This window comes from Lacerta agilis, chromosome 3 (assembly GCF_009819535.1).
Source record: "Lacerta agilis isolate rLacAgi1 chromosome 3, rLacAgi1.pri, whole genome shotgun sequence".
In the NCBI taxonomy this organism is placed as follows: domain Eukaryota; kingdom Metazoa; phylum Chordata; class Lepidosauria; order Squamata; family Lacertidae; genus Lacerta; species Lacerta agilis.
In genome coordinates this window covers 3,305,983-3,324,033 of record NC_046314.1, presented here as the reverse complement: position 1 = coordinate 3,324,033, position 18,051 = coordinate 3,305,983, and the positions used below count along the sequence as shown (strand labels likewise).

Genomic DNA, 18,051 nt, shown 5'->3' with positions numbered 1-18,051 from the left:
GGTGTGTGTCCAATGACTCAATGGAAGGTAGAGCCAGCAGTGGAACCAGAGATTCACTCACCACTGGTCTTACTGAAGGTTGTCCAGGGATGGGAACTGAAGCATCAAGTCCCAGTAGCCTCCATGCCTGGTAACTGGCAGAGCAAAGAAGTGGTTACTGTGACACCCCCTTTTCCATTGGGTGGACAAAGCCAGTGAAGTCTGTCTAGCAACCACAGAAGACTGGCTGGGCCCCCAATGTGGAAAACTCTATGTGGTTAGGGACCCCAGACAGGTCAATGCCATTTCTGAAAAGGGGAGACTTCTCCAGGGAAGGGCCCACACCTGAATCAGAGTCTGGACTAGCATCTTAAGACCTGGCAGGTGTCAACAGAGTTGGAGATTCCATGCTAGGCCAGCTTCCCTGAATACAAGTTTGCTTCTGCTTACCATACACAGTAGGCTTCGAGGGCCACCTTCTCAGCTTCAGCATTCTCCAGCCTGCCCAAGCAAGCCTGAATAGCTGACCATCAAGGCCTTTCTTCAACTGAAAATAAGGTGGGCATTGAAAGTGGTGCTTGGCTCTGGCTTTTGGGGCCTTGACTTTGACCTTCCAGGTGGCTCTGGCTGCCTGTGAGTCACAATAGATACCAGGAAGCCAGAGAGGTGCAATATGCCCTCCCCCAAAAACCCTGTAAGCAGTGCTGACGAGCGTAACCTTACTCTAAATCCAGTGTGTGTCTCCCAAGCTGATCTCAGGACCCCTTGATCCCAGAGGGAGTGAGAGGCTTAGAATCATTCTATAACATATTACTTTCCACCCAAACTGAGTTGCCACTCTGGTGGGCAAGCTAGAAAATATTCATCCAAGCTGGCATCCCACTAAAAAGAAGAGATCTTGGTTTAACTTTCCAAATATAGCTGTTCTTAAATCTTTCAGGTAAGACATGTGGAGAACTCACAAGACTGTGAAACATATGGATATCTGCTATAGGATGCATTTAAATAATCAATTCATGGTGGGAAAAGTGCTTATGTAAATCACCTTAAGTAACCCTGACTTTGAGATGCTAGAACACTGGGGAAGAGCCCTTCTTAGAAACATATTTATGGGAACAATTTAATTTGCACTGAAAAGTTCATTGGTAATATCTGTCATAACCAAAAGTAACACAATGGGCCACTATGTGGACTCAATTCACAATGGGCCAATTCACAGACAATGGGCTGGTTGATGGATTCACCCATCCAGGGATATAATATGCACACAAGGCCCCAATTGTACTTCATTTGTGCAATAACCTCCATTTCCCCACTCACTTGTCAGCGGCCAGGATTATTCTTCTTCTGAAAGAGGGAAGGATGAAGGTCTATGGGCAATGAGACCACCAATCAGAGCCATGACTCCATCACACTGACAAAGTATTTGAGTTTGCTCCCATTTTCTACCCATTTCCCACACCAATGCATATTGTGTAAGAAAACCAGAATGAGAGGCCAAATCTCAAGATTATAGGTGAGATATGAAAACATATTACAACATATTATTGGCTTGGTGCTTTAAAAAAAATATATTCCAGCAGAGAGAAAGTCATGGTATACCTTGTTCTAGAGAAGAACATTTGAATAGGAACATTCAGTTTTGAACATTACGACTTGTCACAATCCAGAAAGGACGTGTAACGCAGTATAAGTCACTGTATTTTGCTTTTCCTGATACATCCTCATGCTCCCATGAATCCCTACTCTGCTTAAGCAGGTTCCAGAAGCACATGCAGCAGAACGTGTGTGCAGCAATCATGTCAGGATGCTCAGTGGACAGAAGCAGTCACTGAATGCTGGAATGCCAGTAAGGATGCCATCATCAACATCATCTCTGGAAAGATCAGCTGAGTGGCATCAATGCAAAAAGAGATACGAGCTGCCAAGGATCGGCAAATGAGGGACACCAGAACATTTCCTATCACTTCAGCAGTGCATAAAGAGTTTAAGTACAGTCCAACTAACATCAGGAGGGGGGGGCTTTAACCCTTCCCTTGCTACAGTCCTGATCCAGATTGGGCGACTCACACCTGCTTCCATTGGCTCAAATGGGAGCTTTACTTCCAATATAATTAGCAGGCGCCAAGGAGAAATTCTTCTGCTATAGGATGCACATCAAAAGAAAGGGTAGCCATTATTATGCAATGCTACCTAAAAAGCATTTATACATTTATACATTAATGTTAATCCTCAGATCTTCTAGATGAAGAGTAAAGGCAGGCACATCAGTGTTCTGGTTTAACTACACACCCCTTAACTTTTGTAACCTATGCAAATGATATGGGGTGTTTCTAAACAGCTTGTAATCACTGCGATCTGTGCAATCTGTAATGATTCAATGCCTTCAACCATTTATGATGGTTTGCAGTTGATTTAAAGTCTTAGGATGCAGCTGCAAATACATTCGACTTTTGGGGAAAATGGGACTTGCTTCTAAGTAAATGTGCTTAGCTGAAATGATGCCGTAGGATAAAGAACAAGCGCAGATATCAATCCTTCATAATAAGTTGGCTGGCATGAAAGAGCTCATTAATGAGAAATGCTTTGTTGTTGCATAGAAGATGGCTAATAAATTTCAGGAAATAAAACTTTGTTTAAACAACATAAGAGAAATCTAAAGTTCTCTCTGGTCAAAATTGTGTGATTTACTGTTGGACATTGAGTCATTCTGCAAAGCAGGAAACAGGAGAGGTATATAAGCATAACATCATCCAGTGACATCCAGAAATTCATTAAAGCTACAAAGAAGGTTATTCCAGTCTTACTAGAAACAAGAAGGAAGGTAAGATTTTTTTGGGGGGGGGGGTGCCAGTTTTATAGCATAGTCTGCTATATCCCATAGTATGCTATATGAAGTTTATTAGCAGAGTTAAACAATTTAGGTAAGCTCAGGAGGATGCAACTTTTGGATCAAATTTATATTATTTATATACTTATTACATAAAACGTACTAGGGTTACCATATTTCATGAATATCCAAACACAAAAGCTGTTGAGCTCTTTTAGGCAACGTTGTTGATCGGGGGGAGGGGGCAAAGTTGTTGAGTGATTTCCTCCCGGACACTGTTCCCGACAGCTGGATCCCGGGTATGTCTGGGAAATTCCGGACGTATGGCAACCCTGTTATCAGTAGGTATGACTTTCAAGGAAACCTTCTTGGAAGTGAACTGCACTGGACTGTATTTGTAGTATAGCTACACCTTCACACATTTAAACATCTCAAGACAATTCTACTCATTTTAATCCTTCTATGTTGTTGTTGTTCAGTCGTTCAGTCGTGTCCGACTCTTCGTGACCCCATGGACCAGAGCACGCCAGGCACCCCTATCCTTCACTGCCTCTCGCAATTTGGCCAAACTCATGTTAGTAGCTTCAAGAACACTGTCCAACCATCTCGTCCTCTGTCGTCCCCTTCTCCTTGTGCCCTCGATCTTTCCCAACATCCCTGTCTTTTCTAGGGAGTCTTCTCTTCTCATGAGGTGGCCAAAGTACTGGAGCCTCAACTTCAGGATCTGTCCTTCCAGTGAGCACTCAGGGCTGATTTCTTTAAGAATGGATAGGTTTGATCTTCTTGCAGTCCATGGGACTCTCAAGAGTCTCCTCCTTCTATACTTCTCCATAAGAGGTTCAGCTAGTAAAAGAGTTCAGCTAGTGAACTCGTAACATGTGCCCTATTTCCTACTTTATTTTACTACTTGTGCTCCTATGCATTCTGGCACCCTGGTCCAGAGATGAACTACAGTCACACCATTTTGGCACAAGGTCATGTCCTTCATGGGTCATCCAGACAGCGTCTTCCCCATTGGGTGCTATAGCAAAGAGGTAAACCACAGAAAAGCATAGCCCACACACTTTGAAGCCACACTCCTTCCTACCAAACAGAAGGAGCTAGAAGACCTGTAAACACCATGCAGTCTCAATGTGATGTTCAAGAACTGGGAGGACAATTCCACACCCTCAAAGACAAGGGCTCTCTAAGTATTGTGCTAGTGCCATAAAAACAACCTAAGTGAATTTACCATTGCTGTAGAGTGGTCCAGTGTCCATAGATGTGAAGAGAAATGGAAGGAATATGGCTCAGAAGCTCCGCCCTAGAGGCAGTCTTCATAGCCAAGTACATCCACCCAATTGTCAGGATATAAGGTAAAAGGTAAAGGACCCCTGACAGTTAAGTCCAGTCGCAGATGACTCTGGGGTTGCGGCGCTCATCTCACTTTACTAGCCGAGGGAGCTGGTGTTTGTCCGCAGACAGTTTTTTCCGGGTCATGTGGCCAGCATGACTAAGCCACTTCTGGCGCAATGGAACACCGAAACCAGAGCAGCGCACGGAAACTGGCCATTAATCAGCTGCCAGCACAATATCAGTGTGGCTGAAAGGACCTAGTTGAGAACCTGTGACTGTACCACCTGCGAATTTTAGCATGCACTGGAAGAGATTTCTGTTGCACAACAGATTTAAACAATGGGAATTCACTTTCTTCTCCTCCTGCTGCAGCCCCATACTTACTCACAGAATCTGTTCCAGGGTGCTGGGAGCCCCTCCAGAGCAAATTGAGGGGCAATTCAGTGGACAGCAGGGGGAAAGAAAGGAAAGAGTGGCTGCACAATAAAGCAAATTTGAAGGGCTCAGGTGATGTTTTTCAGTGCAGCCACTATGTCCACTAACCAGAGACAGAAGCAAAATGGTTTAGTGGGGTGGAGTCAGATGCAAAGTGGTGACTCAGGAGTAGAGGCACTTGCCTGGGGCACTCCTATTCCAGGAGGTACAAATCTACTTCTCAGCTGATGCCATGTGAGCAATTTGGAATCTAAGCCACTACTCAGAAGAATGGCGCCATGTTCAGTAAGTACACTCTTTATCTAAACAGCAACTCTAAGAGATTATCTCTAATGTTATTTTGTTTTCAGAGATGATTGTGCTCATCGTTTTGCTGAGTATTGCTGCTCTTCTGCAACAGCCTGCTTCAAGGGTAAGTTTTTTAATGTTGTGTTGTTGTTGTTCAGTCGTTCAGTCGTGTCCGACTCTTTGTGACCCCATGGACCAGAGCACGCCAGGCACCCCTATCCTCCACTGCCTCCCGCAGTTTGGCCAAACTCATGTTAGTAGCTTCGAGAACACTGTCCAACCATCTCGTCCTCTGTCGTCCCTTTCTCCTTGTGCCCTCCATCTTTACCAACATCAGGGTCTTTTCCAGGGAGTCTTCTCTTCTCATGAGGTGGCTAAAATACAAATACTACGTTGTGTAATGTAACAATACTGGAAGACGCTAAACAGTCTCCGTCAGTAGGACATGAAAAGTTACTAACCTTAGCTGGGTTGTTTTCAAATACAAGATTTAGTTTGGCCAACTAAACCTTCACTTTAATAAGCCAAAATGCTTTTGACTGCTTCATCCATAAACACACTGAAGTGAAAAAAAGATCATACTTAACAGGAAGTGCAACCAAATGCAATTAACTCGGGTTAAGCTTAAAACAGGATGGTGCAGTTACATATCCCACTAAAAGTAATGCTAGGTTTCTCATAGTTTTCAGTAGCTGTGGATTTATCCAGAGTAGACCAGAGACATCTTGATGCCTCTGCATCGCCCAGCTGGAGGATCTGTTGACCTGCTCCATGGTCAGCTACACTATCACAGAACACTTAAAATACTTCCCTTCAATTTTAGTTTTCAACTGATGTTTCATTTATGGCAGAAGGGCCTGTCGGAAGCAGGTGCACACTTTATAGCCATGTCCGTGGTTCTTAGTGAAAGTATGCTAAAATTACATTGGTGTAATGAAAAAAATATAGTAATATAAATAAATAAATAAATACAAGGGGGAGAAAAACACTCAGTCTCTCACTTTAGGCACATGCAAAGGAAATGGGACCCAGTGAGCGACAGGAAATTCTGGACAAGCACAATGCCCTGCGGAGACAAGTGAAGCCAAGTGCAAGCAACATGCTGAAGATGGTAAGTGTTTTAAAGGTTTACTATGCTTTCTGGCTAGCAGAAAATTCCATGTGCTAGTAGTTTATACATATCTTTTATTATTTATTAATTTATATTCCCTAGTGGCTACTACATGGTTTGCAACTATAAACCCAATCTATAATTAAAATACACAATAACATTATTTAATTCATATATATGACTAAAAGCAGTCATTGTCCACTCCATGGGCAATGAATATGCATTTTTCTCAGAAGCTAAGTAGCAGCTAAGAGCACCTACCATATTTTTCGCTCCATAAGACACACTTTTTCCCTCCTAAAAAGTAAGGGGAAATATGGAAATATCTGTGCGTCTTATGGAGCGAATGGTGGTTCCTGGAGCTGAAAAGAGGATCATGCTTTTTATTTTACAAAGAGAAAAGGGGGTGTTGAAAGGACCCCGCTCAGCAGCTGATCAGCAAGAGATCGGGAGAGAGATAAGAGTCCTGGCTCCCTTTCAGCCCCGCCCTCCATTGTTGAATGTGCTGCAGAGGGAGGTTGTTTGTTTCCCCAGCTACATGTGACTGGCTGATTAGATTATCTGTCTGGAAACTGTAGAAAAGGCTCCCTTTAGAAGCTGCAGAAATGTGAGTTGAACCCCATAAAAACAGAGCTTTTCCTCTTTGCTTTTCCCCCTTTGCAAAAAAGCTGCAAAACTTTTAGCTGATCCTCAAAAAACCAGGGCTTTTCCCTTTGCAAAAAAAGCTGCAAAACTTTTAGCTGATCCTCAAAAAAACAGGGCTTTTAGAGGAGGAAAACCAGAAAAATATTTTTTTTCTTGTTTCCTCCTCTAAAAACGAGGTGCGCCCTATGGTCCGGTGGGCCCCATGGAGCGAAAAATATGGTAATTCACCATCTTAACCTTGGTTTGAAGTGGGTTTATGGATCCTGGTAACTACCGTTAAGCATGGTTGGCATGGGTCAGGAAGGGTAAACAGCCACAATCCAGGTAGCATCTGAGAGCACCTAACTCAGCATCTTTGAAAGCTGGCTGTTGCCATTATCCATGACTGGCCTGGGTCAGGCAGATGTAATACTAAGCCCAAGAGTGAAAAGACTGCACACTTTGATTTTGCTTCATATATTCAAACCACGACCTAGCCTGAGAATAACTATCATTAAAAAGACAGACAAGTTTTTTAAGAGAGCTGAAAGGTGAGAATGATCGGACAAATATGAGCCTCTCCATTTTTACATTTTGCATCCAGTCTCATGTTTAATACATATTTTTTTCCCTTTTAGGAATGGAGTGGTGCTGCGGAAGCAAATGCCAAACGCTGGGCAAGTAATTGTCAATATGACCACAGCCCACCAGACCAAAGAACTGCTGGCAAGTAGAGGTTTCACTAAGCATTGTAGAAATATTTTAGAGATCCAACATATAATCCACATTTAGTCACCATTCACTAACTCTTCAGTAACCCTGCAATTGTCATTCTGCAGATAATACTGAAAATACTGGAGGAATGCCACAAAAAGAGGAACAGTGGAATGATCTGGTTCTTTCAAAAATCTGAAGTCAGAATTCCACACTCAGTTCTGACCAGCTAAGCTTTGTCTGCAGGAATGAAGGAAGGGGTGTGTGGTGGGGGCGGACCACGCTGTGTATCTTCACTGAGGGGGGTGAAATTTGGCACACCACCCACCCACGACTCCCAAGCCTACCCCGAGCCGTCGGGGGAAGGGGGGAGCTGCGCCGCTTTGCCAGCGGCATTCCCCCCTTCGTTTTGACAGCTCAAGGGAGGCTTGGGAGTCGCAGGCAGGCGGCGCGCTGAATGCCTGCCATCGGTGACTCACTGCACCCCTGGCTGCAGGGTGCGCATCTCACTCCGTGCACCCGAGCGGCTATCCTGCGCCTGGGAGGGCACCCCCCTCCACACCCCTTGGGAGCGCACCCTGCCCTGGGCAGCATGGGCATATGCTCCGCGGCTGTTTGTCTGTACAAACATTTTGCACCGATGATGCATACAACTTTTAAAGCACAGAGCAACCGTTCATACAAGTTCATTCTGGATCCCACAAGTTTGCAGTTAACCACTAAAGCCATTACATTTCGGCTTCCACCTTCGGGTGCTCTAAAGGAGGTGAAAGCCAAAACATTTTGCTTTTAAATATTAATATTTCTGCCTTGTTAATCATTGTAACACACATGCGTTAATGTATCTATATCTATATATTTATATCTAACTGCCTATCTATCTATCCATCATCTATCCTCTATCTAGTTTAATACCAGTAGTTCTGAAAACTCCAGAAAGCAAGTGCCTTTTAGAAAAGGCATTCAGAGCTCCCAGTGCATTTCTGAGCACAATTCAAAGTGTTGGTGCTGAGCTTTAGAGCCCTACACAGCCTCAGCCCAGTATACCATATTTTCCGCTCCATAAGACGCACCTAGTTTTTTGAGGGGGAAAGCCTCCCTTTTTGAGGATCAGTTCAAAGTTGTGCACCTTCTTTTGGAAGAAGAAAAGCCACATTTGCAAAAGGAGCAGCTCAAAGTTGTTGCGCTGCTGCTTTTGCAAAGCAAAAAAGACCCATTTGCAAAAGGAGCAACTCAAAGCCCTTTCTACAGTTTCCAGACAGATAATCTAATCAGCCAGTCACATGTTGCTGGGGAAACCAACAGCCTCCTCTGCAGAAAGGGAGCCAGCCACCTTATCTCTCTCGATCTCTTTGCTGATCAGCTGTTCAGTGGCTTCCTTTCAACACCACCTTATCTCTTTGTAAAAAAAAAAAAAAAAAAAGCACGATCTGCTTTTGGCCCCTGGGCAATTTGGCTCCAGGGACCAAGCATTCGCTCCATAAGACGCGCAGACACCCCCCCTTACTTTTTAGGAGGAAAAAAGTGTGTCTTATGGAGCGAAAAATACGGTACCTGAAGGAGTGTCTCCACCCCCAGACACTGTAGTCCCCCTCTGAGGGTCTTCTGCTGGTTCTCTCACTGCGAGAAGTGAAGTTACAGGCAACCGAGCAGAGGGCCTACTCGGTAGTGGCTCCCGCCCTGTGGAAAACCTTCCCTTCAGATGTCAAGGAAATAAACAACTATCTGACTTTTAGTAGACATCTGAAGGCAGCTCTGTACAGGGAATTTTTTAATGTTTGATGTTTTAGTACATTCTGACACATGCTGTGAGTTTTTATTTTATTTTGTTTTATTATTGTTGTTATTTCTCCTTACAAATGCACATGAAAGTATATACCTTTTGGACTGTTACGGCGAAACCTGGGAGACTCACTCACTGGCTGTATACTGAGTGCCTGGTGCAGATGGAGAGGGGGAAATGGTTTCCTCTTCATCTCTGATTCCCTTGCCTTGTATCCCTCAAAAAAGGTTACTAGGCAAACTGGCCTTATGCAACAAGCAAAGAAATGCCACCTTTGTAGCTTTTATACTCACCAGGGTCCTCTCGTGGAGCAACAAATACCTTATGACAATAGCTCTTTCATTCCTTCAAAGATGAGGAATTATCGGCTGGAGGTATGAGCTCTTTAAAGATCTCTGGTGTGCAAGGGATCTTGGACCATGATGTCACCAGGATCACCTCCCTCGTTCTCTGAGAATGGCAATAGATTTCCAGCTGGGAAAAAGCCCTGCATCCACATACTCTATTATGATCTGGTTTTTTTAAAGCCTTGCTTATATCCACATCAAAGAAACTGACCCACCAACTCCAGGTTCTCAGAGGGGAAGTGGACTTTGTGACTTTCTGGTGGTTTATGTAGCTTATTTAGTAACTGATGGCAAATGCCATCCAAATATGATTTCATATTGTGCTGTTCTTGATTATGAGTTTTTGATCGGCCATTTTCCCCTTGTCTTGGTAAACTGCTGTACTGCCTCTTGTGCACAGGTTTCTTTAATATTTCCCCCTATATCTTTATTTTTGTTCATGTACCTGCAATCATCATTTGAGACCCTTCTTCTTCACCATGAGAGGTCTAGAGGGTGTAAATGCGAGATTAGGCCTTTTCTGCAGTGGCTCCCCATTTTGTGGACTGCTCTACACAGAGAGACCCAGCTGGCGCCACCATTATATATCGTTAGGAGCCAGGCAAAAACTTTCCTCTATAAACTTAGTGCTACCAGTCAGTTTGGTTTATTGTGTTTAGCAAGAAGCCATCACACACATAAAAATAATAACAGGAATACTAATAATAACAACAGGAATACTGCACTGCTACTAATAATGGTTAATATTTCTACTCCCCAACCCCTACCTCTTTAGCTAAAATTGGCTTTTAACGATCTGTGGCCTTTTAGAAGTAGGTGGGATGTTTTTGATGTTTTTCTTTTTCTTCTTGGTTTTATGCTTTAGCTAGTGTCACGGTGGGGTGGCAGCTGTCTGGTTGGTTGGTTCGTTGGTTGTAAGTCACTTTACGTTGCCGTGGGCAAGATAAAGCAACTAACATATTTAATAAATAATAGGAATAATCTCCTACACTTATAATTGACTATGCTCAATTGTTTACTCCCTTTCTTGAATTCTTGAAATACTCTGTTATAGTCGTGTGTGTGTGTGTGTGAGAGAGAGAGAGAGAGAGAGAGAGAGAGAGAGAGAGAGCGCTTTGAAACTATTATTGTACATACAAATGTATACAGATTTACTTAAGCAGACAGATCTGCAGGTGGGGGGAACAAATCCTGCTTGGAATAAGGAACGGCTTAGGGAGCTGGGTATGTTTAGCCTGGAGAAGAGAAGGTTAAGGGGTGATATGATAGCCATGTTCAAATATATAAAAGGATGTCATATAGAGGAGGGTGAAAGGTTGTTTTCTGCTGCTCCAGAGAAGCGGACACGGGGCAATGGATTCAAACTACAAGAAAGAAGATTCCACCTAAACATTAGGAAGAACTTGACAGCCATCTGTCAGGAATGCTTTGATGGTCTTTCCTGCTTGGCAGGGGGTTGGACTGGATGGCCCTTGTGGTCTCTTCCAACTCTATGATTCTATGATTCTAAGTTTTACTGGCTGCAGCATGTTTCTCCAAAGCACTGAATAGCTCCCCTTGTTCATAGAATTCCCTGAATCACTGATCACGACTTTTGTTCATCTTAACCGTCTCCACTTCCAGATGGAGGCCCGTGTGGTGAAAATTTGCTCATGTCAAGTGGCCCTGTTGCATGGTCTAAAGTAATCCAAGAGTGGTACAATGAGGTGAACGATTTCCAGTACGGTGTTGGAGCGGTCCGCTCAGGAGCCAAAGTTGGCCATTACACTCAGGTAACTCAATCACCGTTTTGTATCTTTGCCAAGTGTGTGGTTCAGTTAGTAAATGCATGTCTGGTAGCCCACTTGCATCTTGGCTTGCTGCTGCCTGTAGTGGGGTAGGAGAGCTGGGGGAAAAAGAAATCCCTATTTGGACGAGTCTAAACAGTCTGGGATACAAATTTTCATGACCCTCTAGCAGCTATGGTGGCTCCTAAGAGGCTTAATTTGGTCAGAATCAACTATAGACTTCAGAATTAACACTAAATGCATTAGTTCTGGTAAACGAGCCACCATAGTTGCTAGTAGGCTGTGAAAATTTGTGTCTTGGGCTTTTTAGACTCATCTGTGGTAGTGCTATTTTTCTGGAAAGAGAGGGGCTGGAACTTACCATGAACAACTCCCTGAGAATAGCATTGGTGCCCATCCATGTACCATCTGAAGCCAAAGGGTGTATTGGTTGCCTGATGTGAACTATATTGGCATTATTTTCAGCTCTCCCACCACACTACTGGGACTGTGCAAAAGAAAAGATAAAGAAACCAAGGAAGGTTCTTGTGCCCCTAACAGGTGGCACTTTACATGGCGGGTAGACTGCTTTTGTTTTGGTGGGTCATGTTGGGGAGGGTCAGCCTCTCTCACATATTCCTATTCATAGTTTTCACACAGGAAGTTCAGATACTGGGTCACCGTTCTCTCTCCTGCGCCTTTGCTTCTGTGGGTTGTTCAGGCACCCATGATGCCATTCATATTCACAGCTGTATATAGAATCATAGACTCACAGGACTGTAGAGTAGGAAGGGACCATGGGGATCATCTAGTCCAGCCACGTCCAACAGACAGATCATGATCCAGCGGTAGATCACTGGACGTTTGTGGTAGATCACTCCAAGAAGCTCAACAACTTTGACCTGAACCCCCCAAAAGGGGGAAGATCACTGCCAGTTTTTAACTGTGAGTAGAGCACAGTCCCTTCGGAGTTGGCCACTAGTCTAATCCCCTGCACTGCAGGAATCTTTTGCCCAATGTGAGGCTTGAACCCACGACCCCGAGATTAAGAGTCTCGTGATCTACCAACTGAGCTATTTCTGAGCTGCTACTGCCAGAGGAAGAAAATGATTGAAATTGTTATCTGGAAATTGTTTGTTTCTTTAGTATCGTACTCCTTTTCAAGGTGCTCCTAATTATACACAGCACAAAGTATAATTTAAATGCTACTGTTAGATTCTAACTGTTTTTCTTGTCAAAACAAAATAATAAATAATAAAATTCCTTCCAGTAGCACCTTAGATACCAACTAAGTTTGTTCTTGGTATGAGCTTTCATGTGCATGCACACTTCTTCAAATACACTGAAACAGAAGTCAACAGACCCTTATATATAGTGAGAGAGTGGGGAGGGGTATTACTCAGAAGGGTGGCGGGAATGGGTGATTGGCTGATAGGTGTGGAAAACCTGTTGACGACTGTTAACAACTGCAATTGGTCTTACAGGGCAAAAAGGGGTGATATGGCCAAAGATAGCTTTGTCATGTATAATGAGATAAGAATCCAATGTCTTTCTTGTGTGTATGTTTTTATATCTACAGGTGGCTTGGTACAGGTCTTACAAAGTGGGTTGCTCTGAGAACCAGTGCCCTCAAAATCGGCTACAATACTTCTACGTCTGCCAGTACTGCCCTGCGTACGTATCATTCAGTCAGTCCGCCATTAAACCTGCTAGTCATTTCTTACCCAAGGTCTCTAAGGGACTTACAACACATTTAAAACATAAATTAAAAGGCATTATACTATGAAAACATAATGAGACAACTTCATTAAGAACCACAGGATGCATGGGCAACACACTAGTAATGTATTAACTCTGCATTTCAATGGTTGCCAACCAACTAGAAAACAAAAACAGCCAGGTTGTTACTATTAGCTTTGAGTCATTTCACCACCTGTTATGGTTTGGTGCACTGGTGAATCCAGTTTAGCCTTGCCTTCATATTGTTGCTGAAGGAAGCAAAGGTCTCTGCTCCCACTCCTTGCAGCCCTCCTCTCTTAGTGCCCATGGCTTCTGTCATCCACCAATACACACCAGCAGCATATTCAACATTTCTCATTTAGTCTTTTTTTTTTTTTAAGCTAGCTGTAAACCAGGTGTGGGAACCACCCACCCAGAGACCTAATTAGCCTTGTCTAAGCACCACACGCTGACTTCTCCCCGCAGGGCCAACATTGGCTCCCAGCCATTCAGGCTCTGCCAGGTGCTAGATTTTGTCATTTGAAGAATTAGTTGGCCGGTCTACATTTTCCTGGACTTGAATAGAACAACTCATAGTAATAGGCCTAATGGAACATACATTTGGGAGGCAAAGGAGATACTGCATCTCCTTCTCTCCCCCCCCCCACCCTCCAGGTACAGAAGTGTTCAATCCTGCTCAGTTTGGCCGCCTGGCTATGTTCCCCTGCTGGCAAGAGGAGTGCTGCCACAGTTCCCTTCTTCCCACACAATGTCCCTTCTCCCGACAGCCCAAACACTCTGGGAGGGTGATCCTATCGGTGCTGTCTCCTTCGAACTCATCCAAAGCCCAGGTCAACCTGAATTAACCTTAATTCAATTCAGGCTGAAGGCTTTGGCTGAAACCAGTTCACAGCCCTACTCCTCACATTGCACAACAGTTGTGCTATAAGTTCATTGATTAAATAAATGGATTAGAACTTTTCTAATTAAGAAATTTATTTGCCGTAGCTGTCAACTTTCCCTTTTTTGCGGGAAATTCCCTTATTCCAGTGAGCCGTTTCCCAATGCAAGAAAAAGGAAGGTTGACAGCTATGATTTCCTGAGATTATACGATCATTCTAGTCAAATATATCCTTGTTTACTCATTCACTTTCATCATTCCAGAGGGAACATAGTAGGATCACTTCAAACCCCATATAAGTCTGGATCACCTTGTGGGGACTGTCCTGGCTCATGCGACAACGGATTATGCAGTGAGTAGAAATAACTTCAAATATTATCATAATGCTTTTTTGTACTTTAGAAAGGGCACTCAATAAGAATGGATCCCAGTAAATTTGATGGAAGCTGATTCCCAAGTAGATGTGCACTAGATTGTAGACCACGGAGCCTTCCTTATTCTGTAGGTGGTTGCAGGGTGTCTATGTAAATGTTCTCGTGACCTGCACATCCACCCTTAAAAACACCCCCAATTTATTCTGGGTTACAGCCAGGATTGCTAAACTAATTACTAATTCAGTTCCCAAAATTCATTAAAACAACTGCTAAATCGGGTCCTCCCTCAAAGAGGGCATGTGTTGCAGTGCGACCTGCCAACCAAACCCTGTGTTGTGGGTGGGTACGTTTGGATAGCCACAACACCCTATTGGTAGGTCCCTCGATGCTGGGTTTAATCAGGCCAATGGGACGCTAGCAAAACAGATCGAGGGACCTATATATGCCTATGCACGTGTCCCTGAGCTTCCTCTTTGGGGCCAGTGCATCGGAACACCCGCCCACCTCTCCCTATCTTTAGGGCTCGCGCTTAACCTTGCTATGGCGTCGTGTGTCATCTGTTGTTGGGACAGGGGCATGGCAGGAATTTCCCCCACGTGGCTGATTGGCTGGTGCCATTTGGGTTTCGCCTGCCACATAGCAAATCGTCACAACTTGTAAGGTTGCAGATAGGCTCTGGTTCAGGTGATGGGGTGGCAGAACGCTCTAGCCATCCCTATGCGAAGGGTATTCCATTAAAGGAATCCAGGGACTCAATGGTTTGGTCAACCCTAAGAGGGGTTGTGCCCATGCCGCCCGAGTACAGGGGGACATCTGGGTTGTGGACTAGCCAGACCCCGCTTTCCGCTGTTCCAGGTGTTCACCCTAGGCTAACCTATGATAGAGCTCTGGGTCAGCGCTACCTGCCACAGTGCAGGGAGCTAGTCGGACCAGAGCCTATGCAACCACTCACTTGATTGTAATCAATAAAGTTGTGGCCTAAATTCTGCCAAAAAAACAAACCAAAATTTGCATCCTGTCTGAATTTATTTAGGGGGAAGTTAAAAGGTCTAAACATGCAAATAATGTTTTAAGTGGGGGGGGGGTCTTTTAAATCACCTCCACTATAGCAACTAAAAATGAAAGAGTCTCTTGAGTTTGAATCATGGGGGCATTTTGCTTTTGTTAACACTGATGTGTTCTTGTCCTTTTCGTTTTCAGCCAATCCTTGCAGATATTATAATGTGTACGGCAACTGTGATGAGGCAGTGCAATTGCAAGGGTGCAAGGGCAGCCTTGCGACAGATTGTGCTGCTACTTGCAATTGCCCCACTGAAATAAAATAGGGGGTCCCCCTACGTGATCTTCGTTGAACTCTGCATTCTCATTTAATTTCCATCCTCCAGCATCTTCTGACAAACCCCATCCAAATGAAAATTGTTAACTTGCTTTTGAAACGGAAAACTCATAAAAAGTCTTGCATGGGTGGATGTTTTCGTTCTTTCTTTCTTAATGGGGAGGAATGGAAGTTGGGAGTAGGGTCTTAACAGTCGCAGGAAAAATAACAGACACAGAGATGCAAAAGATCCCCAGGAGGACACAATGTATGGCTGATTAAATGTGAATGGAAGGTGGACAAACGAAATGAAATCAACGCAGTATTAGCAGCTGCTACACCTGGGCTCACACTGACATAACACAGGTGAAAATTCTCAAGCCAGGAAGAGAGTAAAGATTGATGAGTTAATTGAGCTTAGAATGTGAGACTGCACCATCCTCAGAGCATTTTGTTGCAGTTCATCAAGGTCTGCAAACTAGCTTGTGTACCAGGAGTGGAACGTAGCAACCAAAGTACAGAGGATTGGGAAATGTTTGCTTTGTCAAGAGTTTCATTATTTATGTATTTATATACACACACAGATCCACATTTATATTGAACTTTTCCCCAGCAACTGGAAAATAGATGAGAAAGAAACGGCTCTGGTGTGATGCTGTAGCCCAGTGAAGCAACACAAAACCAAGAGTTGGCTTTAGTTTTATTTGGTTCCTTTGTGGGAGCATAACACCGGCAACCCATTTTCATCAGTGAGATATTGGAGGGCCAGCTACTCTAAACAGGAAAGATCCCTAAGCAGGTATATTTAGAGTTGTTGGGGAGAGAAGGGCCTAGAGCCAGGAGGGGGCATCAGGTTCCCCAACCCATATAAATAAGAGACCAATAAGACTGGTTTTGGGGTCAAAACAAGCCACAACTTTATTGAATACAGATGAAAGAGGTTTGGCTTGGGCATGGGGCAATCTAGATACTTCCAGCCCGCCCCCCAGAAGTGATGCGTGGTCAATCCAGGCAGGGGTTCCTAAGACTTACATCAAATAGGGTGACCCCCCCGGAGGGACCACCGTCTGGGGAAGTGCCTTCAGCTCTGGCCGCACTGACTTGAAAGATAATCCAAGCATCTATAAATTTAGAAAGCCGAAACATGAAGGTGATATTTTATCAGATGGCAGCAGGTGTTGAGCACCCTTAGCAACAACAGCATGTCTGTATCCAAGTCCCACTTGGGACTCAAGAGGGTAAGGGGCTCCCAGGTCAGCAGAATAAATCAAGCAAACTTATCGTACCTGCTGCTAGCCTGACACTGGCCAGAGGAGCAGACTCTAACTGTATACTGGAGTGTGTTCGTTTAAGCACTTTCCTTTGTGTCCACACTATTTCATTCACTGTCCAAGCGTGCTGCCTTTCTTACATAAAAATGGAAGGTTGTCATCACACAGCTCCCATTGGATGATCTGTAGTGCATGTAACCATGTACAGTATGTATGCATGCCTGTAAAGTGTAGGTGTATAATAACTGACAGAGAGTGTGAAGCATGCAAACCACTAGGGCACACAATAACCCCCAAGGACAAATGGGCAAGGAGGGGAACTTAAGAGGCTATGGGAAAGTCACACTGCATCTACCTTCCATCATAATTCATGGAACTTCTTAGCCTGTCAAAGGCTATAAAATGTTGACAGGAGCCCCAAACATTAACAGTATAGGTAAAGGGTAAAGGGACCCCTGACCATTAGGTCCAGTCGCGGATGACTCTGGGGTAGCGGCGCTCATCTCGTTTTATTGGCCGAGGGAGCCAGTGTGACCAGCATGACTAAGCCGCTTCTGGCGAACCAGAGCAGCGCACGGAAACGCCGTTTTACCTTCCCATCAGAGTGGTACCTATTTATCTACTTGCACTTGGATGTGCTTTCGAACTGCTAGGGCTGGCAGGAGCAGGGACCGAGCAACGGGAGCTCACCCCGTCGTGGGGATTCGAACCACCAACCTTCTGATCAGCAAGCCCTAGGCTCAGTAGTTTAGACCGCAGTGCCACCCACGTCCCGACAACATTAACAGTAACCTGCCCCAAAGAGAAAATGGGTGTGTATGATAAAATTACAGCCCTTCACCACAGAAAAGCCACCCTGCATTCCCTGAATGGAGCAGAGAGTACTGAAAACTGCCCCCTGATGGGCTGCACAATATAGGGAGGAGAAGGAAACCCAGGAGAAACCTCCACAGAGCCTGCAACCACTGAACCCTGCTGCCTCACAGGGGGGCTCTACACAGTACACTGTTGTGGGGGAAGCTGGCCAGGATGCCCACCCAGCTCCCAGAGGCCATACACCATGGTGATCTTGATGAGGCCACCACACCTGCCACTCACCCCAGCTTCTGCAGCTGCCAACCCGTCTCCATGGAATATAATAGCTCCTAGAGCAGGGGCCATGAAGAAACCACAATTGCTGGGCACACACTGGGCACACCTGACTTCCAAATTGCCCCAACCTACTAAGTAAATTCTTATGATCCTGAATCATTAAGGTT

General features: G+C 44.5%; 1 protein-coding gene across 1 annotated transcript; it reads left to right on the top strand.

Annotated features, from left to right (window-relative positions):
• Positions 1-5,888: 5,888 nt before the first annotated feature.
• Positions 5,889-15,531, top strand: LOC117044529 (serotriflin-like). The gene is made up of 6 exons (XM_033145348.1): positions 5,889-5,978; positions 7,241-7,335; positions 11,077-11,218; positions 12,792-12,886; positions 14,096-14,184; positions 15,407-15,531. Exons 1-6 carry the CDS (start codon positions 5,889-5,891, stop codon positions 15,529-15,531), a joined length of 636 nt encoding a protein of 211 aa, XP_033001239.1.
• The last annotated feature ends 2,520 nt before the right edge of the window (positions 15,532-18,051 follow it).

Coding starts and splice junctions, on each gene's coding strand:
- LOC117044529 (XM_033145348.1), top strand. CDS start 5,889: ATGGGACCCAGTGAGCGACAGGAAATTCTGGACAAGCACAATGCCCTG. Junction 7,336..11,076: donor CAAAGAACTGCTGGCAAGTA/GAGGTTTCACTA, acceptor TCCAGATGGAGG/CCCGTGTGGTGAAAATTTGC. Junction 14,185..15,406: donor ATGCGACAACGGATTATGCA/GTGAGTAGAAAT, acceptor TTTCGTTTTCAG/CCAATCCTTGCAGATATTAT.